At 37.6% G+C, this 23,633-nt stretch overlaps 1 protein-coding gene across 4 annotated transcripts in view; it reads left to right on the top strand.

Moving 5' to 3' along the window:
• Positions 1–22,813, top strand: part of LOC136379474 (adhesion G protein-coupled receptor E2-like) — a 69,343-nt gene extending 46,530 nt beyond the window's left edge. For 3 of the 4 annotated variants that reach the window (XM_066346891.1, XM_066346900.1, XM_066346906.1), the window contains 6 exons: positions 7,423–7,620; positions 7,900–8,135; positions 10,601–10,667; positions 11,051–11,142; positions 17,811–17,979; positions 18,069–18,215. In XM_066346891.1, the coding sequence (XP_066202988.1) occupies positions 7,423–7,620; positions 7,900–8,135; positions 10,601–10,667; positions 11,051–11,142; positions 17,811–17,979; positions 18,069–18,215 (909 nt within the window). Of the gene's footprint in view, positions 1–7,422; positions 7,621–7,899; positions 8,136–10,600; positions 10,668–11,050; positions 11,143–17,810; positions 17,980–18,068; positions 18,216–21,458 lie in introns of those variants that run through there. The other variant, XM_066346904.1, reaches the window with a different exon arrangement.
• Positions 22,814–23,633: the final 820 nt, after the last annotated feature.

Consider the following 23,633-nt stretch of genomic DNA (forward strand, 5'->3'; position numbering starts at 1 on the left):
TTCCTGTAGGCAGCATACAGTTGGATTTTCTTTTTTAATCCATTCTGCTACTCTGTGCCTTTTTATTGGTGAGTTTAATCTGTTTATATTTAGTGTAATTATTGACACTTGTGAGTTCCCTATTGCCATTTTACAGATTTCTTTCTTTAGTTTTGTGTCTTGTTTGATCCTTCTCTTTCGTTTTTCTATCTTTTGTTTTTATTTGGTTGTATTCCATACATCTTTCCTCTGTTGCTATCTTTTTTATCTCATGTGCTTCTGTGGTGGTTTTTTCAATGGTGGTTACCTTTAAGTAATGAAATGGGTTCCTACCCTGTTCATTGTAGAGCACTATCTTGTGAGTACTTTTGCACTCCATCATCCTTTGCTACTATTAATCTCCATCATCTCCCCCCCCTTTCTTTTTGTTGTTGTCACAGTTTATTTTTTTATTTTTTTTAAATGAATTTTTATTAATGGCAATGGGATGACATTAATAAATCAGGGTACATATATTCAAAGAAAACATGTCTAGGTTATTTTGTCGTTAGATTATGTTGCATACCCCTCGCCCAAAGTCAGATTGTCCTTCGCCATCCTCTATCTAGTTCTCTGTGCCCCTCCCCCTCCCCCTAACTCTCCCCCTGTCCTCCCTCCCCCCACCCCTGGTAACCACCACACTCTTGTCCATGTCTCTTAGTCTCATTTTTATGTTCCACCAATGTATGGAATCATGTAGTTCTTGTTTTTTTCTGATTTACTTATTTCACTCCTTATAATGTTATTAAGATCCCACCATTTTGCTGTAAATGATCTGATGTCATCATTTCTTATGGCTGAGTAGTATTCCATAGTGTATATGTGCCACATCTTCTTTATCCAGTCTTCTATTGAAGGGCTTTTTGGTTGTTTCCATGTCTTGGCCACTGTGAACAGTGCTGCAATGAACATGGGGCTACATGTGTCTTCACGTATCAATGTTTCTGAGGTTTTGGGGTATATACCCAGTAGAGGGATTGCTGGGTCATAAGGTAGTTCTATTTGCAGTTTTTTGAGGAACCACCATACTTTCCTCCATAATGGTTGTACTACTTTACAGTCCCACCAACAGTGAATGAGGGTTCCTTTTTCTCCACAGCCTCTCCAACATTTGCTATTACCCGTCTTGTTGATAATAGCTAATCTAACAGGGGTGAGGTGGTATCTCATTGTAGTTTTGATTTGCATTTCTCTAATAACTAATGAAGCTGAGCATCTTTTCATATATCTGTTGGCCATTTGTATCTCTTCCTGGGAGAAGTGTCTATTCATGTCCTCTTCCCATTTTTTTATTGGATTGTTTGTTTGTTTGTTGTTGAGTTTTATGAGTTCTTTGTAAATTTTGGATATTAGGCCCTTATCTGAACTGTTGTTTGAAAATATCATTTCCCATTTACTTGGTTGTCTGTTTATTTTTATATCAGTTTCTCTTGCTGAGCAGAAACTTTTTATTCTGATGTAGTCCCATTCATTTATCTTTGCCTTCACTTCTCTTGCCATTGGAGTCAAGTTTATAAGATGTTCTTTAAAACCCAGGTCCATGAGTTTAGTACCTATGTCTTCTTCTATGTACTTTATTGTTTCAGGTCTTATATTTAGGTCTTTGATCCATTTTGAATTAATTTTAGTACACGGGGACAGGCTGTAGTCGAGTTTCATTCTTTTGCATGTGTTGTCACAGTTTAAATTTGGTTTCATTGCGTTCTTCATGGAGCTTTTACTTGTGGCTTTGTGTTTTTTTTGTTGTTGTTGTTGTTGTTTGTATCTGATTGGAGAAACCCCTTTAGTAATTCCTGGAGTGGGGGTTTTCTGATGATAAATTCCCTCATCTTTTCTGTATCTGTGAATGTTTTTATTTCTCCTTCATATTTGAAGGAGAGCTTTGATGGGTATAGTATTCATGGCTGAAAGTTCCTCTCTTTCAGGACTTTAAATATTGGGGCCCACTCTCTTCTAGCTTGTAGAGTTTCTGCTGAGAAATCTGATAATAATCTAATGGGCCTTCCTTTATATGTTGTATTCTTCTTTTCCCTGGCTGCCTTGAGAATTTTTTCTTTGCCATTGGTTTGTGCCAATTTCATTATGATATGCATTGGAGTAGGTTTGTTGGGGTTAAGAAAACTCAGAGTTCTGTTTGCTTCTTGAATTTGAGGCTTTAGTTCTTTTCACAGGCTTGGGAAGTTCTCATCTATTATTTGTTTGAGTATGTTCTCCATTCCGTTTTCTCTCTCTTCTCCCTCTGATATACCTATTATTCTTATGTTATTCTTTTTGATGGAGTCAGATAATTCTTGTAGGGCTATCTCACTTTTTTTAATTTTTGAGTCTCTTTCTTCTCTCTGTTGTGCCTCAAGTTGCTTGTCTTCTATTTCACTAATCCTCTCTTCTATCTGGCCTGTTCTATTAGCTAAGCTTGTTACCTCATTTTTCAGCTCATGAATTGACTTTTTCATCTCTGTTTGATTTGTTTTTATAGTTTCAATTTTCTTGGAAATATATTCTTTGTGTTCGTCAAGTTGTTTTCTGAGCTCCCTAAATTGCCTTTCTGTGTTTTCTTGTATATCTCGGAGGATTTTTAGGATTTCTATCTTAAATTCTCTCTCATTTAGCTCCAAGGTTTTTAATATATTAAATTTTTTCTCCATAGATTTTTCCTCATCTAGCTGTGTTACCTCTCTTTCTTTTGTATCCATAATATTCGATTTTTTCTTCCTTAATGGCATCTGACGGTGGTTTTGTTTATAGTATTAATGAGATTTAATAAAGAATAAAAAGTTAAAAAAAATAAAAAATTGAAAAGAGTTGGGTTTTTTTGAAAAATTAATAATGAAATAAAGAAAAATAAAATTAAAAATTAAAAAAAAAGAAAATTATTCTTCCCCCTCCTTTTTTTCCTCTCCTCTCCTCTCCCCTCTTTCTTGAGAAAATCTTGTGGTGAACTGTGAATTATATTGTACTAAATAGAACAAACAATGCCTGTAATGGAGGGTCTGAATTGGGGAGAAGTAATAAAGGGCAAAAAAAAAAAAAAAGAAAAAAGAAAAAGAAAAGGGTGTATGGACCCACAAAAAGCAAATAAGAAAAAAATTTGGGTCAAGAATAAAATGATTTCCTTTTAGGTGTTGGTTTACTAAGAGTTATGTTGAGAGGAATAAGAGAAAAACAGGAAAATGGGGGGACAAATTAAAAAATTACTATTATATTTAGTGGAACAAGAACTAGATAAAATGGAGAGCCAGGGATGGGAGCACTGCTAGTGTGTTAAAAAGGTGAAGTAAAAAACCCCCAAAGTGCCACAAATATAAGTTTGAGTCCCAGATAAGATATTGTTCGTTATTGAGGTTTGAATGAGAGGAGACATAAAGGAGAAAGGAAGAAACTAATATAGAGGGAGAAAAGAAAGAGAGAGAAAGAAAAAAAAGAGGGAACCACTAAAAGAATAAAGAAAAAAGAGGAGAGAGAGAGAGAGTTAAGGGTTTTGGAGTGCAACCCTCATAGAGAGAAAGGAAGAGGAAAGAAAAGATAATGGGAGATGTAACACTTATGGGTAGTGTAGTTCAAGGAGAGAAGAGAGTAAGACCAGCAGAGAGTTAAACGGCCAAATTGGAGGAGGAAAAAAAAATCAAGAATGAAGATAAGAGAAACAAATGAACAAATATAATAAAATGGGATAGGTTATAAAGTCTGCAGATTGTTGTTGATTTTGAGAGGTTATCTTCTTGCTTTTTCTTTTCTCTCCCTCTTCCTGGTCGGTGACTCTGTACCTCGGGTTCTGCCCCTTTGGCACACTCAGGTAGAGGTTTGCAGTTGATAAGTCTCTATGGCGATGTCGTGTATTGTGCTTCAGTCTCGTTGGCAGTCGAGGCTCATTAGCATTTATAGGCTCCGCCAGTGAGAGAGTCCGTGTTCCTGGAGCCTTTCTCCTAGTCTTTCCTTCCTCAGTTACTAGCCTGATAATCCAGCTATGGGGTTGCTGCTGCCTCTGCCTGGATAGTTATAAGCTCAAAGAGCTGGCAACTCCCCACTCTATTCCCACTCACCACAGGGCTCAGTCAGAGCTGCTAGCATAATCAGGCGGGGCTTCCACCCACTCAAAGACCTCTGGCTCTGCCACTCTGTGGGATAACACGGGCGCCCACTCCCGGGGCTTTGGAAGGAATCTCTCACCCACTATCTGCGCGCCGACCTAGAGATTGGGGAAAATGGCTGCCCCACTTGTCTTTCTTTGTGTGGGTTTGGCGCGAGTGTTAGCTTGTATTGCCCGGGTTGCCACAGGAACAGTTTTTCCTCGGCTTGGATCTCTGTGCCACAGCCTGGTTCGGCCGTTTGTGCCACGGCCTGGATCTATTCACTCCCTTTGCCCGCCTTAGTTTCTATATTCTCAGTTCCCAGTGAAAGCCGCCCTGTTTAGGTTAGTGAAGAAGGCGGAGCATTTCTTACTTCCTATTTCCTTCGGGGTTTGATTATATATTTAGCCAATTTTTCGCTCGACCATACCATCGGGTGTATTGCGAAACATCTGGAGGCTCTAAGGATAGGTTTTTATGTTTCTGGTTGAAGATCTTGTTGAGTTTTGGGGGAGATTTATCGGTATCGCTTCCTACCGCGCCATTACTCTGACGTCATCCTCAGGTTGAATGTGAGTTCTTCTTTATTGGGACTGTGCTTCCTGAATTTGTGTGACTTTTTTCTTTTTTAGGTTAGTGAAGTTATCAGATATTATTTCTTTAAACAGGTTCTCTATCTCTTGTTTTTTCTATTCTCCTTCATGTATATCTATAATGTGAATGTTGTTTCGCTTGATAGTGTCCCAGAGGTCTCTTAAACTTTCTTCAGCTTTTTAAATTCTCTTTCTTTTCACTGCTCTGCTTAGGTGCATAATGTTATCTTGCCCTAAATCATTAATTCAATCCTTTGCTTTATCTAGCCTGATATTGATTTCTTCTAGTGTATTCTTCATTTCAGATATTATATTCACCATTTCAAACTGGTTCTTATTTATGGTTTTTATGTCTTTTTTTTTAACAATTACTATCTCTTTATTTAAGTTCTCACTGAGCTCATTTATTCTTACCCTAAGATCCTTGAGCATTCTTATAACCATTTTTTAAACTCTGCATCTGGTAATTTGGTTGCTTCTATTTCATTTAATTTTTTTCTGGGAATTTATCTTTGTTTAATTTGAGGCATATTTCTTTGTCACCATTTTGTCTGTGTATTAGGTAGCTCTGCTCTGACTTCCAAATTTGTTCTGATTTCTTTATGATGAAGGTGTCTTGTTGGGCTCAGTGGTACAAACATCCAGATCACTTGAGCTCCTTGCCCTAGAAATGTTTCTTGTAGGTTATATGCACATATGAGTATCGAATGCTATTAACTATTGGGGTAGAGTTAACGTTTCAGGCAGGCTGGCTCTAAGGGTCAACCTGATCCCTGTATAAGATGCTGTGCATTGTCTGCCCCCTGGAATGGAGTTGTTTCCAACAAAGTCTGGTGGCCACTAGACTCTGCTGTGGGTGTGCCACTTGTGTGGCTACTAAGGTCTAGCTCTGGTGTGGCAGGAAGCTTACCTCCAGTTGTGTTAGTTCTGGGTCCACTTGAGCAGTGTCCAGGTATGATCTTATGTTAGACATTGTTTGTACCAATTGTGGACTACTTGTCTGGAGCTACCATTCTTTTCACTGTTTATAGCTGCATCTACTATGCCTGGGTGTGCAAGGAGGAGTCAATCTGTGTATAAGGGTCAACTTCCTCCCACTTGGAGCTAAAGGAAGCTCTGTAGAATGGCCCAGGCTCCTTGAGGTTGGCCTCCAACATCAGTTGCTCCACTTCCATTTGCAGTTGCCTGGTCTTCCCATAGAGCCTTCTGAAGAAAGACTATAGAGTGGGCCCAGACTGGTCTTTCCCCACAGACCCTTACACAGGTTGAGAGCTCTGAAAATCAGTTCAACCAGGATTGGGAGGACAGGGCTAATGGGTCTCCTGCTTGAGGGTCACTTGGTTAAGCACCCAGTGAGGGGAAAGCAGCCCTGGCTCCAGAGCCAAATCCCTCAGTCACTGACAGAGACTTCAACTCTATTTACCTCAGGAAGGGTGAAGCACAGGTTTAGGTTGGGTGGGGTCAGATGTCCTCTTTGCAAGAGTACTTTCAGCTGAGAAGCCACTGGTCTCAGGGGATCAGATCAAGAGCATCTCCCACTGGGGCTGATGGTGGCCCAGCCAGTGGAGAGGGCTGAGCACTTCACACAGGTCCTTGAGAATAGTCTCCAAGGAACTCACATTTTTAATATCTGAGCTCCAAGTCTCTTTCCTTTCCCCCTGCAAACCTGAACCCAAAAGAGTGGGGAATCCAGGACTTGGAGGGGCTAATCCAAACAGCTTCCTCTTGAGTGTGGTGTTTAAAAGCCTGTAGAAGGAGATTGGGCACTTTTTCTCCTGGGGTAGCTTGGGCTGAGCTCACAGGGGAAGGAGGACAATGACGCCCCTCCACTGCAAAGTTTCCACACACCTCTGTACCCGCCCATCTGGCTCCCTAACCAAGGCAAAAGTCTCAAACAAATATGTTGCAAATATTAAAATGCAAATAATATATACTGCTCTTTATGTAGATATACCAACTTTAAACATTTATATTTTTACTTTCTTTATCATTTGCACATTGCTCTTTCTCTCTTCCTCTTTCCTCTCTCTTCACTCCTCTCTCTCTTTCTCATTTTTCTTCCCTATTCCTCCTCTCTCCCATAAGTACACTGAAACTGAATTGATGGAGGGGGAAGGTTCTTTCTCCACTGCATTTAAGATGATTTATAAAATGAGGCAGAAAATATGAATTTTAAGCTATCATCAAAAACAGTAGTTTTCCGCCATTAACTCAGGATTGAGGTATAAATCTGTAAAGATCAGTGACCAAAAATAAACAGGTGTTGCAGGAATGAGGTGAATGAACTCCAAGATGAACAGTTGACCCCTGGACATTGGGTCTCCATCAGGACTCTGTCACACAGCATCACAAAACGGAGATGTCCGGTGGTGCTCAACATGGAGCTTCTGTGCCTCAGAGAGCCTCACATGGTGACCTATAAGCTTGGTTATTCCAAAAAGTTTAAAAGAAAATATGCCTTATGAGCGTCATGAACTATAGAAATGATCCCTGAAAGTATAGTCTTGCCTTATGAGTTTCAGAACTTGGCCTTGGCTAATGTTTCCTATTTCTCAATTCTTCCAGAGTCTAAATTACTCAGTTAAGAACACCATAAAATTCTAACATTACCTATAAACATCACAAATGTATGTGAGTCCTCCATTACTAATTTTGTTACACTGAAGAAAAACTGACAATGGTGGAAGGGTTATTAATCCTTCCCAGGAAAGTGTGACTGATATCTCCACTTTGCCGGGTCCCAGGAGGAGGATCCTGTATGGGCTGTGATCACCTACGTGGGGCTGAGCCTCTCCCTGCTGTGCCTCCTCCTGGTGGCCCTCACCTTCCTGCTGTGCAAAGCCATCCAGAACACCAGCACCTCCCTTCACCTGCACCTCTCAGTCTGCCTCTTCCTGGCCCACCTGCTCTTCCTCACAGCCATCGACAGAACTGAGCACAAGGTACTGACACTGTCCCAAAGGATCCTCTGACCTCTCTAGGAATGCAGAATTCATAGGGCCATGATGCATTGGACACCTTAATAAAATGTCCTTTTTTTCTGGGGAGGTTAGAGGGATTAGTAGCAAATTTCACGTCGACTGAACCAACTAGAAGACACACCCTCTTTTGACAGCTCCTTCATATGCATCAGAGTTCTCCTTAGTCACAAGGTGTAGGAGAGGTCCTGGGGCCACACTTCACCCTGACAATCCCACCCAGTGACTCTTGCTTCTCCCCAGGTGCTGTGTGCCATCATCGCGGGTGCCTTACACTATCTCTACCTGGCCTCCTTCACCTGGATGCTGCTGGAGGGCCTGAACCTCTTCCTCACTGCACGCAACCTGACTGTGGTCAACTACTCCAGTGTGAGCAAGCTCATGAAGAAGTTCATGCTCCCTGTGGGCTATGGAGTCCCAGCTGTGATTGTGGCCATTTCTGCAGCATCCAGACCTCACCTGTATGGAACACCTGCCCGGTAAATAAAGTTCTTATGTTTTATCTTCTCCATATAACTATGGCCAACAGAGAACCAATATAGCACTTTAATTTCACTAGAATATTTAGGTACAAAAAACAGAGTAGGCCTGACCTGTGGTGGCGCAGTGGATAAAGCATCGACCTCAAAATGCTGAGGTCGCCGGTTCAAAACCCTGGGCTTGCCTGGCCAAGGCACATATGGGAGTTGATGCTTCCAGCTCCTCCCCCTTCTCTCTCTCTGTCTCTCCTCTCTCTCTCCCTCTCTGTCTCTCCCTCTCCTCTCTAAAATGAATAAATAAAAAAATTAAAAAAAAAAAAAAAAAAAAAAAAAAAAAAAACCAGAGTAATCACCCAAAGACATCTTCCTGGTTTTATGATTGAATTCGTTGAAATGACTGTTTTAAAAATTTTAAATGTTATTGTTTCAAATGTCATTACATAGTATGTTAATAATTATATATTTGTAAAATATTAATTGTGTATTATATTAATAACTAACACTATTATAATGATGAAACATTAACAATCAATATATAACTAAAATAAATGAGTTGACTTCAACTTTTAATTATTTTAATGCTAACTCTATTATGTTAATGACTGTATTACATTAACAATTATGATACATAATATTATTCCCATCTTATATATTGGTAAACATATGTTAATAGGACAGTCATTGTATTAAATAAAGGGACTATTTTAAATCTTCTGGAAAGCAAAATGGAAATGAAGGGATGGCATTGATTGGTGCAACATAATTCTCTCCTTAATTTTAAAAAAAAAAGGATAGTTATTTAAATGATGAAATTGTGATGACCAGGACTAAGATTTAGAAATCACTTCTGACACGCAATCATTGTTCTAAATATTTTTCATACATCAGTTCAAGTCATTTTCCCAACAACCCACTGAAGTAGAAACTATCATTATGTGAGTTTTACAGGTAAAGAAACTGAAGCAGAGAGATTATTGACATGATCCAAATCACATAGCTAGTTGGTGGCAGAGCTGGGATCTAATCCAGACATTTACAACAAACTTCTATGCTGATAAAATTAATGTTCACTGACATCAGAGGAGCCCTGTCCAGTTGGCCTTCCCATATACCTTGCATGAAAGTCAGCAAGCTTTATCTGTCAAGGACCACATAGTAAATATTGCCAGCTTTGTGGGCCATGTGGTCTCTGTTGCAACTACTCATCTGTGTTCCTGTAGCACAAGAGCCACCGTAGGCAACACATAAAAAGATGAGCATAACTGTGTGCCACTAGAACACATTTACAACATCAGGAGGTGACCCTATTTGGCCCACAGAGGGCACTACCAACATTGCCTTAGTAGTGCTCTCTGTGAGTCTTCTGGTGGATCCAACTAACTCCATGGTCCTCACAACTCCCAACTCATTCACAAGCATCTCACTCGGGATCATTTCTAATTCTATCATTTCTATCATTGTGGCCTTGAGTTTCTATGTTTCTGTAACCATCAGAATCCAACCTGTAATCACTCAAGACTCATTGTCATGAGGAGTAAATTATGTCATGCACATGAGCCTGAATTAGTACTGTGTCAGGTTACTGTTGACATCTATTTTTTACTATCTTCTTGCAATTCCGAAATGTTTTCACCTTTATTTTCTCCATCTCTCTCTTTTTTTTATGGAGCTCAATCCTTCATATATCATCCTTGATATATCAGCATAAACACAATCAGTTCTCTCAGGGAGACCTGCCCAACTACCTGAATCTCCTAGAGCCCAGACTGGACTGTCGATCCAGATACGTGTTCTCATAGCTCCTCACACTTGATCATAAAACTCATCATCTTGATTGTTTCTATTATCTAATTGGTGACCTTCTCACCAGCTGGGGTCTCCCTGAGGACTGAGATGTGTCTACCTTAATTATAATTGGGTCCTAAGGTCAAGCCCAGATCCTGATACAGAGGAGACACAATATGTGTCAGGTAAACTATAAATTAATTTACTGATTGATTTTTACTTTTTCCACTTTAAAAAATGTATATTTTTTTCTGCTAGCATATCTGAAGTCTGAAACCTAAAAGAACTTTTTAAAAGAAATTTCTTTTTCTAAACCCACATTATGATGGCATGAATGATTTGTAAAATTCTGTCCATAGTTAATGAATGTAACCTGATGAGTTTGAAAATAAATAACAACCAGGACCAACACCAAGGACATACACAGAGTTTTAGTCATGAAAGATAAATAAGTTCAGAAGAGCTATAGGACCTAGTGCCTATAACTAACAGTCTCTAATTTTATGTTGAAAACTACTAAGAATATAGACCTTAGCTTAAATGTTCTTACCAAAAGAAAACCCAATAATATTAACAATAAGAAGACAGAAGAAACTATAGGAGGTGAAGAATATGTTCATTTATCAGTTCTTTTCCACAAGGGAATTAGATTCTTCAACATCTTCCCATCCCTCTCTTAGATGCTGGCTCCACTCACACAAGGGATTTGTATGGACCTTCCTTGGCCCCGTCTGCACCATCATCTCTGTGAGTAAAGGATGACATCAGACCACCCATCCTGCCCAGCTGCGGGTCAATCAAAGAGCAGGTGTACAGGCAGAATGAGCAGTCATTCCAGGACTGAGTGGGTTTACAGGAGTCAAAATTTCTGTTTTCAAATCAGGACAGCAGGATTTCCTAAGACATCACACCTTCAGTGCTAAAATGTGGAAATTCTTGTGTGAACTGGGACAAGTTGGTGACCCCAGTTCCAGGACAAGAATGTGCTGGACCTACTGCATGTTTGGTCACTTTTTCTATAACCATTATGAAATATGACTCTTCTCTTACCTGCTGGGTTAGGTGTTGGATGATGAGGAGGTAGTTTAAAGATGTGGCTGTATTCAATATGCTTTGTGGGATTTCCACAGATTAATTTGGCTTTCTTTCTGATGACCTTCTGGATTCTGAAAAACAAGCTCTCCTCACTCAACAAGAATGTGTCCACCCTCCATAACACAAGGTGAGATGGATCAGAAGGGCACACTACCCCACACAAAGCAGGGTCCAGGAGCAAGGCCATTTGCTTCTGAGTTCCTGATGTCCTTTCACCAGGATTCTGAAGGGTCAGGAGGAGAGAGGTTCAGCCACTCTCTCTGGAAACCAGCTCAGATACTGTGGTTTGCTGCTGAAACCCAAGCCAAAAACATTTTGTTCCTCCATAACTCCAGCATGAAATTGCCTCATCTACAGAGAAAATTGACATTGTTGTGTTAAATAGCCCTATGAAAAAGGTCTAAGAACATTTTCATCTTTACAAAACACGTAAGAAATCACCTAACTGGTCCCAGAACCTAGCATGCACATTCCTGCCCACACCTTAATTAATATTCTTCCCTCTGCCCTCTCTTCTCCACCCTGGTGAAATCAATTTCTTCATCCACATATCACATATCACATCTTCTGAAAGGCTAAGGATGTCCTTTGCTTTCCCAAACTTTGCACAGAATGAATGGCCTGTCCTCTGGACAACTTATGCTTGGGGTCAGTTCATGGAGAACAAGAAAATAGGAACAGTACTAAATGAGACCCGACAGAGTTATCTCACATGTTACAAATATTATAAGTAACCATTTGTTTTAGTCTTTCCATGAGACTGTAAGGTGTGTGAAAACAAATATTTTGGTGTTGTTATTTATTTATTTTTTTAGAAAATAAATTTAACAGGGTGACATTGATCAATAAGAGCACATAAATTTCAGGTAAACATCTTCATATCATTTCAACAGTCAATTATGTTGTATACCCATCACCCAAAGTCAAATCATTTTTCATCACTTTATATTTGCCCCTCCTTATACCTTTCCCCCAACTCCCAATCCCTTCGCCCTCCCCCCCTGGAAACCACTGCACTCTTATTCATGTCCATGAGTCTCAGTTTTGTATCCCACGTATATGTGAAATCATACAGTTTTTAGATTTTTCTGAGTTACTTATTTCACTCAGTATAATATTCTCAAAGTCCATCCATGTCATCATAAATGGCACTGTCACCATTTCTTATGGCTGAGTAGAATTCCATTGTATATATGTACTACATCTTCTTTATCCAATCCTCTATCAAGGGACACTTTGGTTGTTTTCATGTCTTGGCCACTGTGAATAATGCTGTGATGAAGATGGAGGTGCACGTGTTTTACATACCAATGTTTCGAGTTTGGGGGGTAGATACCCAGTAGAGGGATTGCTAGGTCATATGGTAGTTCTATTCTTAATTTTTCGAGGAACCACCATACTTTCTTCCATAATGGTCAGAGGCAGATTTAATGGCGCGTGCCCCGGGTGCGCACCCTGGGCCTCAATTTCTGAAGGGCCCTGCAAAACCCCAACTTCACACTTTTTTCTGATGATAGCAAGTTTGGTTTTATATGTGCAATTTTAACATTAATACTACATAATATTTTTTATTAATTTTAAAATATGGCTAACACTTATTTTTATTTTCTCCATCCCTCTCTTTTTTTTTACGGAGCTCAATATTTTCTTCTGCACCCAGGGCCACAACCGACCTTAATCCACCTCTGATAATGGTTGTACTAATTTGCATTCCCACCAGCAGTGAATGAGGGTTCCTTTTCCCCCACAGTCTCTTTAACACTTATTATTACCTGTCTTGTTAATAATAGCCAATCTAACAGGTATGAGGTGGTATCTCATTGTAGTTTTTATTTGTATTTCTCGAATAACTACTGAAGATGAGCATTTTCTCATATATCTGGTAGTCATTTGTATTTCTTTTTAAGAGAAGTGTCTGTTCATGTCCTCTTTTCATTTTTTTATTTGGATTGCTTGTTTGTTTGTTGCTGAACTTTGTGATTTTTTTATATATTTTGGATATTAACCCCTTACTGCTGTCTTTGTTATTTTTTTTTTAATATCTATGGTGGGTTGAATGATTCAATAGTTGAAGAACGCATGCCTGAATGGAATAAACAGCTAAGTCACAGTGTAGGATGTGGTGAAGAGGATATGCTGTGGGTTCAAATCCAAGGCTAAATTTTAATTTCAAGTCACTTTGCTTCACTGAGTCCTAGTTGCTCTTTTTTTATTTTTACATTATTTCCGTTCTATTTATATTTAAGTCTGAACAATGTTTTATTTTTTTAATTAATTTTAATGGGGTGACTTTGATAAATCAGGGTACATATGTTCAGAGAAAACATCTCTAGGTTATTTTGACATTTGATTATGCTGCATTCCCATCACCCTCAGTCCAATTGTCTTCCATCACCTTCTAACTGGTTTTCCTTGTGCCCTTCCCCTCCCCCAACCCCCTCCCTCTCTCCGCCCCTCTGCATAACCCCCCACCCATGTCCATGTCTCTGAGTCTCATTTTTATGTCCCACATTTGTATGGAATCATATAGTTCTTAGTTTTTTCTGATGTATTTATTTCGCTCAGTATAATGTTATCAAGGTCCATTCATGTTGTAAAGGATCCGATGTCATCATTTCTTATGACTGAGTAATATTCCATAGTATATATGTACCTAAACCTTTTAATCCACTTGTCCACTGATGGACACTTGGGCTGTTTCCAGATCTGTGCTATTGTGAACAATGCTGCCATAAACATGGGGTGCATTTCTTCTTTTGAAATAGGGCTATAGTGTTCCTGGGGTATATTCGTAAAAGTGGTATCACTGGGTCAAAAGGCAGTCCGATTTTTAATTTCTTGAGGAATCTCCATACTGTTTTCCATAGTGGCTACACCAGTCTGCATTCCCACCAGCAGTGTAGGATTGTTCCCTTTTCTCCACATCCTCACCAGCACTTATTCTGTGTTGTTTTATTGATGAGCACCATTCTGACTGGTGTGAGGTGATATCTCATTGTGGTTTTAATTTTCATTTCTCTAATGATTAGTGATGTTGAGCATTTTTTCATATGCCTATTGGCCATCTGTATGTCTTCTTTGGAGAAGTGTCTATTCATTTCTTTCACCCATTTTTTGACTGGATTGTTTGTCTTCCTGGTATTGAGTTTTACAAGTTCTTTATAAATTTTAGTTATTAACCCCTCATCAGACATATTGTCAAATATGTTCTCCCATTGTTAGTTTGTCTTTTTATTCTGTTCTTATTGTCTTTAGCTGTGCAGAAGCTCTTTGGTTTGATATTGTTCCATTTGTTTATTCTGTCTTTTATTTCACTTCCCTGTGGAGATAAATCAGCAAATATATTGCTGCGAGAGATGTCCGAGAGCTTACTGCCTATGTTTTCTTCTAAGATGCTTGTGGTTTTACGGCTTACATTTAAGTCTTTTATCCATTTTGAGTTGATTTTTGTAAATGGTGTAAGTTGGTGGTCTAGTTTCACTTTTTTTCAGATAGTTGTCCAATTTTCCCAACACCATTTGTTGAAGAGGCTGTCTTACTCCAATGTATGCTCTTACCTCCCTTGTCAAATATCAGTTGTCCATAGAGCTGTGGGTTTATTTCTGGGTTCTCAGTTCTGTTCCATTGATCTATATGCCTGTTCTTATGCCAGTACCAGGCTGTTTTGAGTACAATGGCCTTGTAGTATAACTTGATATCCGGGAGTGTGATACCTCCCACTTTATTCTTCCTTTTCAAGATTGCTGAGGCTATTCATGTTCTCTTTTGGTTCCATATAAATTTTTGAAATATGTCTTCTCTATCTTTGAAGTAAGTTATTGGTATTTTAATCAGTATTGCATTGAATTTATAAATTGCTTAGTGTAATATAGACATTTTAATGATGTTTATTCTTCCTAACCATCAGCACGATATATGCTTCCACTTGTTTGTGTCTTCCCTGATTTCTTTTATAAATGTTTATAATTTTTTGAGTGCAAGTCTTTAATCTACCTGGTTAAATTTATTCCTAGGAACTTCATTTTTTTGGTTGCAATGGTTAAGGGGATTGCTTCCTTTATTTCTCTTTCTGACAGTTCATTGTTAGTGTATAAAAATGCCTCTGATTTCTGAGTATTAATTTTATATCCTGCAACCTTGCTGAATTCATTTATCAGGTCCAGTAGTTTTTTGACTGAGACTTTAGGGTTTTCTATATACAATATTATATCATCTGCAATAATGATAGTTTTACTTCTTCTTTTCCAATTTGGATACCTTTTATTTCTTTTTCTTGTCTGATTGCTGTGGCTAGGACCTCCAGAACTCTGTTGAATAAGAGTAGTGAAAAGGGGCACCCCTGCCTTATTCCTGATCTTAAGGGGATTGCTTTTAATTTTTTCCCATTGAGTATGATGTTAGCTGTGGGTTTGTCATAGATGGCCTTTATCATGTTGAGGTATGTTCCCTGTATTCCCACTTTGCTGAGAGTTTTGATCATGAATGGGTGCTGGATTTTAACAAATGCTTTTTCTGCATCTATTGAAATTATCATGTGGTTTTTTTCCTTCCTTTTGTTTATGTGATGAATCACATTGATTGATTTGTGAAATTGTACCAGCCTTGCCTCCCAAGAATAAATTCCACTTGATCATGGTGTATGATTTTTTTCATATATTGCTGGATCCGGTTTGCTAATATTTTGTTGAAGATTTTAGCATCTAAATTCATCACGGATATTGGCCTATAATTTTCTTTCTTTGTGTTGTCTTTGCCTGGTTTTGAAATCAGAATTATACTCACTTCATAAAAGGAGCTTGGAAGTCTTCCTTCCTCTAGAACTTTTTGAAAGAGCTTGAGAAAGATAGGAGTTAGTTATTCTTTGAATATTTGGTAGAATTCACTTGTGAAGCCATCAGGCCCAGGACTTTTCTTTTTTGGGAGGTTTTTGGTAACTGTTTCAATCTCATTTGCTATAATCAGTCTGTTTATGTTTTCTGATTCTTCCAGATTAATTTTTGGAAGATTATATGTTTCAAGAAATTTGTCCATTTCATCTAGGTTGTCTAGTTTTTTGGCGTGCAGTTTTTTATAGTATTTTCTTACAATCTTTTGTATTTATGCTGTGTTGGTTGTTATTTCTCCATTCTCATTTCTAATTTTATTTATTTGAGTCATCTCTCTTTTTTTCTTGGTGAGTCTGGTTAAAGGTTCATCGATCTTGGTTACCTTTTCAAAGAACCAGCTCCTGGTTTCATTGATCCTCTGTATTGTTTCTTTAGCCTCTATGTCATTTATTTCTGCTCTGATCTTTATTATTTCCTACCTTCTACTAGCTCTGGGCTTTACTTGCTGTTCTTTTTCTAGTTATTTTAGGTGCAGGGTCAAGTTGTTTATTTGAGCTTTTTCTAGCATCTTGAGGTATGCCTGTAATGCTATGAACTTCCCTCTCAGGACTGCTTTTGCTGTTTCCCATAAATTTTGAGTTGATGTATACTCATTATTGTTCATTTCTAGGAATTTTTTAATATCTTCCTTGTTCTCATTGTGAACCCATTCATTACTTAATAACATGCTATTTAGTTTCCAAGTGTTTGAGTATTTTTCAGTTTTTCTGTTGTGGTTGATTTCTAGTTTCATGCCATTGTGATCAGAGAAAGTGCTCAATATGATTTCAATCTTCTTAAATTTGTTGAGACTGCTTTTGTGCCCTAACATGTGGGCTATCCTAGAGAATGTACCATGAGCACTTGAAAAAAATGTATATTGTGCTGCTTTAGGGTGAAAAGTTCTGAAGATATCTATTAAATCTAGTTGATCTAGTGTTTCCAATAAGTCTTCTGTTTCTTTGTTAATTTTCTTTCTTGAGGATCTATCTAGTGATGTTAGTGGGGTATTGAAATCCCCTACTATTATAGTATTGCTGTTGATCTTACCCTTTAAATCCATCAAAGTCTGCTTTATATATTTAGGTGCTCCCATATTAGGTACGTAGATATTTATAACAGTTATATCTTCCTGTTGGATTGCTCCCTTTATCATTATGTAGTGACCTTCTTTATCTCTTACTATAGTCTTTGTTTTAAAGTCCATTTTGTCTGATATAAGTATTGCTACCCCAGCTTTTTTTCATTTCCATTTGCGTGAAATATTATTTCCAATCTTTTATCTTCAGTCTATGTGCATCTTTTGTTTTAAGGTGTGTCTCTTGTAGACAGCATATGTATGGGTCCTGTTTTCTTATCCACGCAGCTACCCTATATCTTTTGATTGGATCATTTAATCCATTTACATTTAAGGTTATTACTGATATGTAATTGTTTATTGCCATTTTATTCTTTAAAACTGTATTCCTCTTTTGCTATATTCTTTTTCTTCTTTGATCTGTTTACAACAGGCCCCTTAGCATTTCTTGCAGCCTTGATTTGGTTGTAGTGAATTCCTTGAGTTTTTTTTTTTTTTGTCTGAAAAGCTTTTTATTTCTCCTTCATGTCTTTGTTACTTTTAATGTCCAAGACCCAGCACAGAATCAGGGGCACAGAATGTCTTTACTAATGTCAGTTGAATGAAATTAGAGATATTCATGATACACCATGATCTTTTTGAAACCCACATTGTGAAGAGTATCACTACCATCCTCAGTTCAAGTCAAATTGCCATCTTGAACATAAATACCATTTCTTTTTAGGGAATCTTTGAGACTAAAGATTAGAGTTGATCACAAGTCAATCATGTGCATCCATGGTGTGGAAGTAAGAATGGCCTTGATTCTGTTGCTCTGGGTGCACTATGGGTCTCCCTTCTCCTCCTAACCAGGATGCTGACATTCAAGGCGATGGCTCAGCTCTTCCTCTTGGGCTGCACATGGTTTCTGGGAATCATGCAGGTGGGACCTGCTGCCCACGCCATGGCCTATCTCTTCACCATCATCAACAGCCTGCAGGGCATCTTCATCTTCCTGATGTACTGTCTCCTCAGCCAGCAGGTACCACCGCCCAGCTCCCACCCAGTACTCTTTCCATTCTTACCCTTCTCAGTGAACTCACTTACTCAGATCATGCTTTGCCTCTGCAGGTCCGGGAGCAGTACAGGAAATGGTTGAGAGGGGTCAGGAAAACCAGAACTGACTCTGAGAATTACACCCTCTCCAGCAGGGCCATGTCCGAAGTCTCCAAACACAATGTGGTAAGATTGCATATTGCTCTGAGAGCCCCTCACTAACTGATCCACTTGAGTAGGTCATGCTCAGCATACTGGTCAACCTGGGTATATAGCAGATAATGCCCTAGGATGACTCACACTGCCTTACTCGTGAAGTTACTACAAAGCATTTCCTTGTTGTGAATGAGGTTTTTCGGGAAAGAAGTAAAAGTATCACTTTTTGCACATGACATGATCCTGTATGTAGAAAACGCCAAAGAATCTACCAAAAAACTATTAGAAACAATAAACCAATACAGTAAAGTTTCAGGCTACATAATCAATAGACAAAAGTATACTGCTTTTCTATATGCCAAAAATGAAACTTCAGAAAATGATCTAAAAAATTTTTTTATTTACTATTGCAACAAAAAATAAATAAATAAAGTATTTAGGAATAAACTTAAAGGATGTGAAGGACCTATATACTGAAAACTAGAAAACATTATTGAAATAAATTGAAAAAGACACAATGAAATGGAAAAATGTTTTATGTTCATTGATTGGAAGAATTAACATAGTTAAAATGTCCATATTACCCAAAATAATGTACAAATTTAATGCAATCCCCACCAAAATTCCAATGTTTTGTTTTTAATTAAATATAAAAAAATACCAGGTTTTTATGGAACCATAAAAACACCTTAATAGCCAAAGCAATTCTGAAAAAAAAGAATGAAGCCGAAGGTATCACACTACCTGACTTCAAATTATACTATAGAGCCATAATAATCAAAACAGCATGGTATTGGCAGAAGAACAGACCAATGATACAAAATAGAGATTCCATAAATAAGACCACATATATATGGACAAATAATCTTTGACAAAGAAGTCAAAAACATACAGTGAAGAAAAGAAAGCCTTTTCAATAAATGGTGCTGGGAAAATGGTAAACCACATGCAAAAGAATGACACTTGAGTACAGTTTGTCCCCTTGCACAAAAATTAATTCAAAATGGATCAAAGACCTAAATATAAGTTCTGAGACAATAAATTACATAAAAGAAAAGATAGGTACTAAGCTCATGGACCTTGGCCATGGAGAACAATTTATGAATTTGACCCCAAAGGCAAGGGTCAAATTATTACAGGCAAAAATAAGTGAATGGAACTCTAACAAACTAAAAACCTTCTGCACAGCAAAAGAAGCTGATGACAAAACAAATAGGCAGCCAACTAAATAGGAGATGATATTTGCAAACAGCTCTGATAAGGGTTAATATCCAAAATATATAAAGAACTCACAGAGCTCAGCAACAAACAAGCAAGCAGTACAATTAAAAAATGGGGAGAGGACCTGAACAGACACTTCTCTCAAGAGGACATACAAATGGCCAAAAGTGTATGGAAAGATGTTCATCTTCACCAGCTATTGGAGAAATGCAAATCAAAACTACAATGAGATACCACCTCACACCTGTTAGATTGGCTATTATCAACAAGACAGGTAATAGCAAGTGTTGGAGAGGTTGTGGAGAAAAAAAAACCCTCATTCACTGCTGGTAGGAATGCAAATTAGTACAACCATTATGGGAGAAAGTATCATTGTTCCTCAAAAAATTAAAAACAAAGCTACCATATGACCCAGCCATCTCTCTACTGGGTATCTACCCTCAAAACTCGAAAACATTGGTATGTAAAACACATGCACCCCCATGTTCATCACAGCATTATTCTCAGTGACCAAGACATGAAAACAACCAAAGTGTCCCACAATAGAGGATTGGATAAAGAAGATGTGGTACATATATACAATGAAATACTACTCAGCCATAAGAAATGATGACATAGTGACATTTATAACATCATGGATGGACCTTGAGAACATTAAACTGAGTGAAATAAGTAAATCAGAAAAAGCTAAGAACTGTATGATTTTACACATAGGTGGAATATAAAATTGAGACTTACGGACATAGATAAAAGTGAAGTGGTTACCACCCTGGCCGGTTGGCTCAGCGGTAGAGCATCGGCCTAGCGTGCGGAGGACCCGGGTTCAATTCCTGGCCAGGGCACACAGGAGAAGCGCCCATTTGCTTCTCCACCCCTCCGCCGCACCTTCCTCTCTGTCTCTCTCTTCCCCTCCCGCAGCCAAGGCTCCATTGGAGCAAAAAAATGGCCCGGGCGCTGGGGATGGCTCTGTGGCCTCTGCCTCAGGCGCTAGAGTGGCTCTGGTCGCAACATGGCGACGCCCAGGATGGGCAGAGCATCGCCCCCTGGTGGGCAGAGCGCCCCCCCATGGTGGGCGTGCCGGGTGGATCCCGGTCGGGCGCATGCGGGAGTCTGTCTGTCTCTCCCTGTTTCCAGCTTCAGAAAAATGCAAAAAGAAAATGCAAAAAAAAAAAAAAAAAAAAAGTGAAGTGGTTACCAAGGGGAAGGGAACGTGGGGGAGGGGGAATGGGACTTGAGTAAATGGGGAGGGGAAAGAGTGTTCGGAAGGGTGTAAAGAAGGATCAATACAAGGTGACGGAAAATAATTTGACTTTGGGTGATGGGTATACAACATAATCAACAGTTCAAATGTTATAGAAATGTTCAACTAAAACCTATGTACTCTTATTTATCAATGTCACCCAGTTAAAGTTAATTTTCTAAATAAAATTTAAAACTTAAAAAATGAATTACCTTACCCAAAGTCATAAAGATTTACAGGTGTTTGTTTTTTAAAAAAACATTTATACTTTTAGTTATTACATGTAGGTATATAGTTTATATGGAATTAATTTTTTAATGGTTTGAATTTTTAATGTGGTATGAGATGCACATTTTTTTACATATGGATATCCAGTTGTCTTATCATTATTTATTGAAAAGATTGCTCTTTCTGCCCATGAATTTTCTTGACATCTTTGTGGAAATTAGTTCACCATAAATATATTATGGACACTTAACTCCCATCATCTATCTTGATTACTGTAGTTTGTAGCAAGTTTGAAATTGGGAAATTGACTCCACAAAATTGTTATTTTTTCAAGATGGTTTTAGCTATTCTGGACCCTGTGAAGTCCCATATAAATTTTAAGATATGCTTGTCAATTTCTAAGAAAAATTTAACTGAGATATTGATAAGGATTGTGTTGAATCTGTAGATCAATGTGGAGGTACTGCCATCCTAACTACATCAAGTCTTCTAATCCAAGAACTTGCAATATTTTTTCATCTCTTTAGATTCTTTGAATTCTTTTGTCAATATCTTACTGTTTTCAGAGTACAAGTGTTGCAATTTTTAACACAGTATAATTTTTACCACTTCATTTTCAGGAGAATTCAATTGACAACTAACCCAAATAATCCTGTCTACTGGAAAATAAGGAAAACACCGAACTATGTCATCCTTTGGGCAAAAAAATATAGGGAATACTTTTCTGTGTCACAAATAACTCTTCATGGGACCATTGCAGGAGAAAGTATACAGGCTGTTGCACACTAAAAAGCATTATGAAAAACCACTTTACATTCACTAAGGTATAAAAATGATTGACATTTATTGCTGGAGAACAGAGGTTTTCTGGTCCACACAGTATGCTCAGCTCATACCCAGCACAGTCAAGGGTAAAGTCAACAATACCTCAGTCGTCTTGGGTTGAGTCTTCTGCTTTGACCTGTTTTTCTACAAAGGCATTCCTCAAATTAAATATATATACCAAGGTAAACCATCCTCAAAGGACTTCCTTATCACAGGGCAAGAGAAGAAAGTAATGTTCGGTCAAATACCTGTATTTAGTCTCCCTACTTACATGCCTTGACTTCTTCACTCTCCGTTTTTAAATGATTACTAATTTTTTATTCAAAAATATTTCTTACTATTAACCATGTGCTGCACACATATCAATTCAGATTCAATTCTTGATTTTACATAGCTTACATGTTTAAAAAATATTTTCTCAGAGTAAAATCAATAGTGTCTCTTTATATTTATATTTTACAAACTGAGCTGTGGAAAAGGTGTTAATGATGACAGTACATTGTGTAAGTTGTATTTATACATATTATTTCATCTTCAGCATGTGGTCTAGGCAAGATCTAACTACAAGCAATTAAATCGGAAAGAAATTCCCTGCGGGTCTCCATGGCCTACATTTGTATAATTTGAACATCATGGAAAATGACTGTGAATGGTTATAACTTTAGAAACAGCCATGAGTCCATAGTGATACCTAAAAATATCAGCCAATAATTATTTAAAAAAAGATAAAATTACAAAATCATGATTTTTCAATATTGAGTGAAGGACCAGTAAAACATAACATGAAAGACTATTGGATAGCCCAGTAAAACCCAATGTGGAAGGCTGCTGGAGAACAGGTTAGTCTCACAGGCTAGCAAAAAAATCACCTCACAGACTACAGATTAATTACAAGGTCCAAAGTACACATTTAGAGAGATCTGACATACCATCTGAACTTAATGATCAGTTTAACATTCTTAACATATGTCAATAGTGCACAACCTAACATTATATATCTCCTGATAAGATCATGTGTGGTAAATAAAGAATTACTGTCAAATCAGTCTAACCTAATCCAACCTGTAGGCCAAGGGTTGGAAAACTATCACATGCAAGCTAAATCCACACATCTGTTTGCTTTTGTAAATAAACTTTTCTTGGAATACAACCACAGTCGTTCGTGGCTCCGTTCATAATACAATATCAGAGTTGAATAATTGTGAAAACACTGCAAGGTCACAAAGTGAAAAATATTTACTAACGGGCCTATTATAAAAGAACATGTTGGCACCTGGTCTTTCAGACCTAAGTATCAGTATACATAAAATAAAGGGAACAGAATAACCAGTTAAGTAACATTATGAGGAAACAAACAGGCAAATCAAGAATATAGAGCATTCAACAAGCTGGGTGTTCTGTACTCTTCTAAAGTCAATATCATTTTTAAAAGAGTCAATATAATTTTTTAAAGTGACTAGAGATTATTCTAAAAAATGGACTAAAGGAACGTAACAATCAAATTCAGTGGCAATTTAAGTGGGGTTCTGATTCAGATAGATAGCTATAAAAATATTTTGGAGGCAATTGGAATAATTTCAATATGTATTAGATATTTGAATTATTAATAATGAATGTCTAATCACTATGTTGCACACCTGAAACTAATCTTACATGTTGACTATAATTTAAAAATAAAAATTTTAAAGTTATTAAATTGCTAATTTTTTATCTTTATAATAGTATGTGGAGTATTCTTAAAATTCTTCAACATTTGATAAACATTTGACTCTAGATAAAGGATATATGAGTGTTTATTTTATTGTTCCAAATTGTTTTTAATTTAAAAATTATAAATAAAAGGTATCATAAAAGTAAATATATTATATATTAGTTATTAATTTATTCATGTAAACCCTCATAAATTCTTACATGTGCCTGTTTCTTTGCACAAAACTAATTTTGTGAATAAAAACCTTACAAGACTATAA

Source organism: Saccopteryx leptura, chromosome 1 (genome assembly GCF_036850995.1).
Source record: "Saccopteryx leptura isolate mSacLep1 chromosome 1, mSacLep1_pri_phased_curated, whole genome shotgun sequence".
In the NCBI taxonomy this organism is placed as follows: Eukaryota; Metazoa; Chordata; class Mammalia; order Chiroptera; family Emballonuridae; genus Saccopteryx; species Saccopteryx leptura.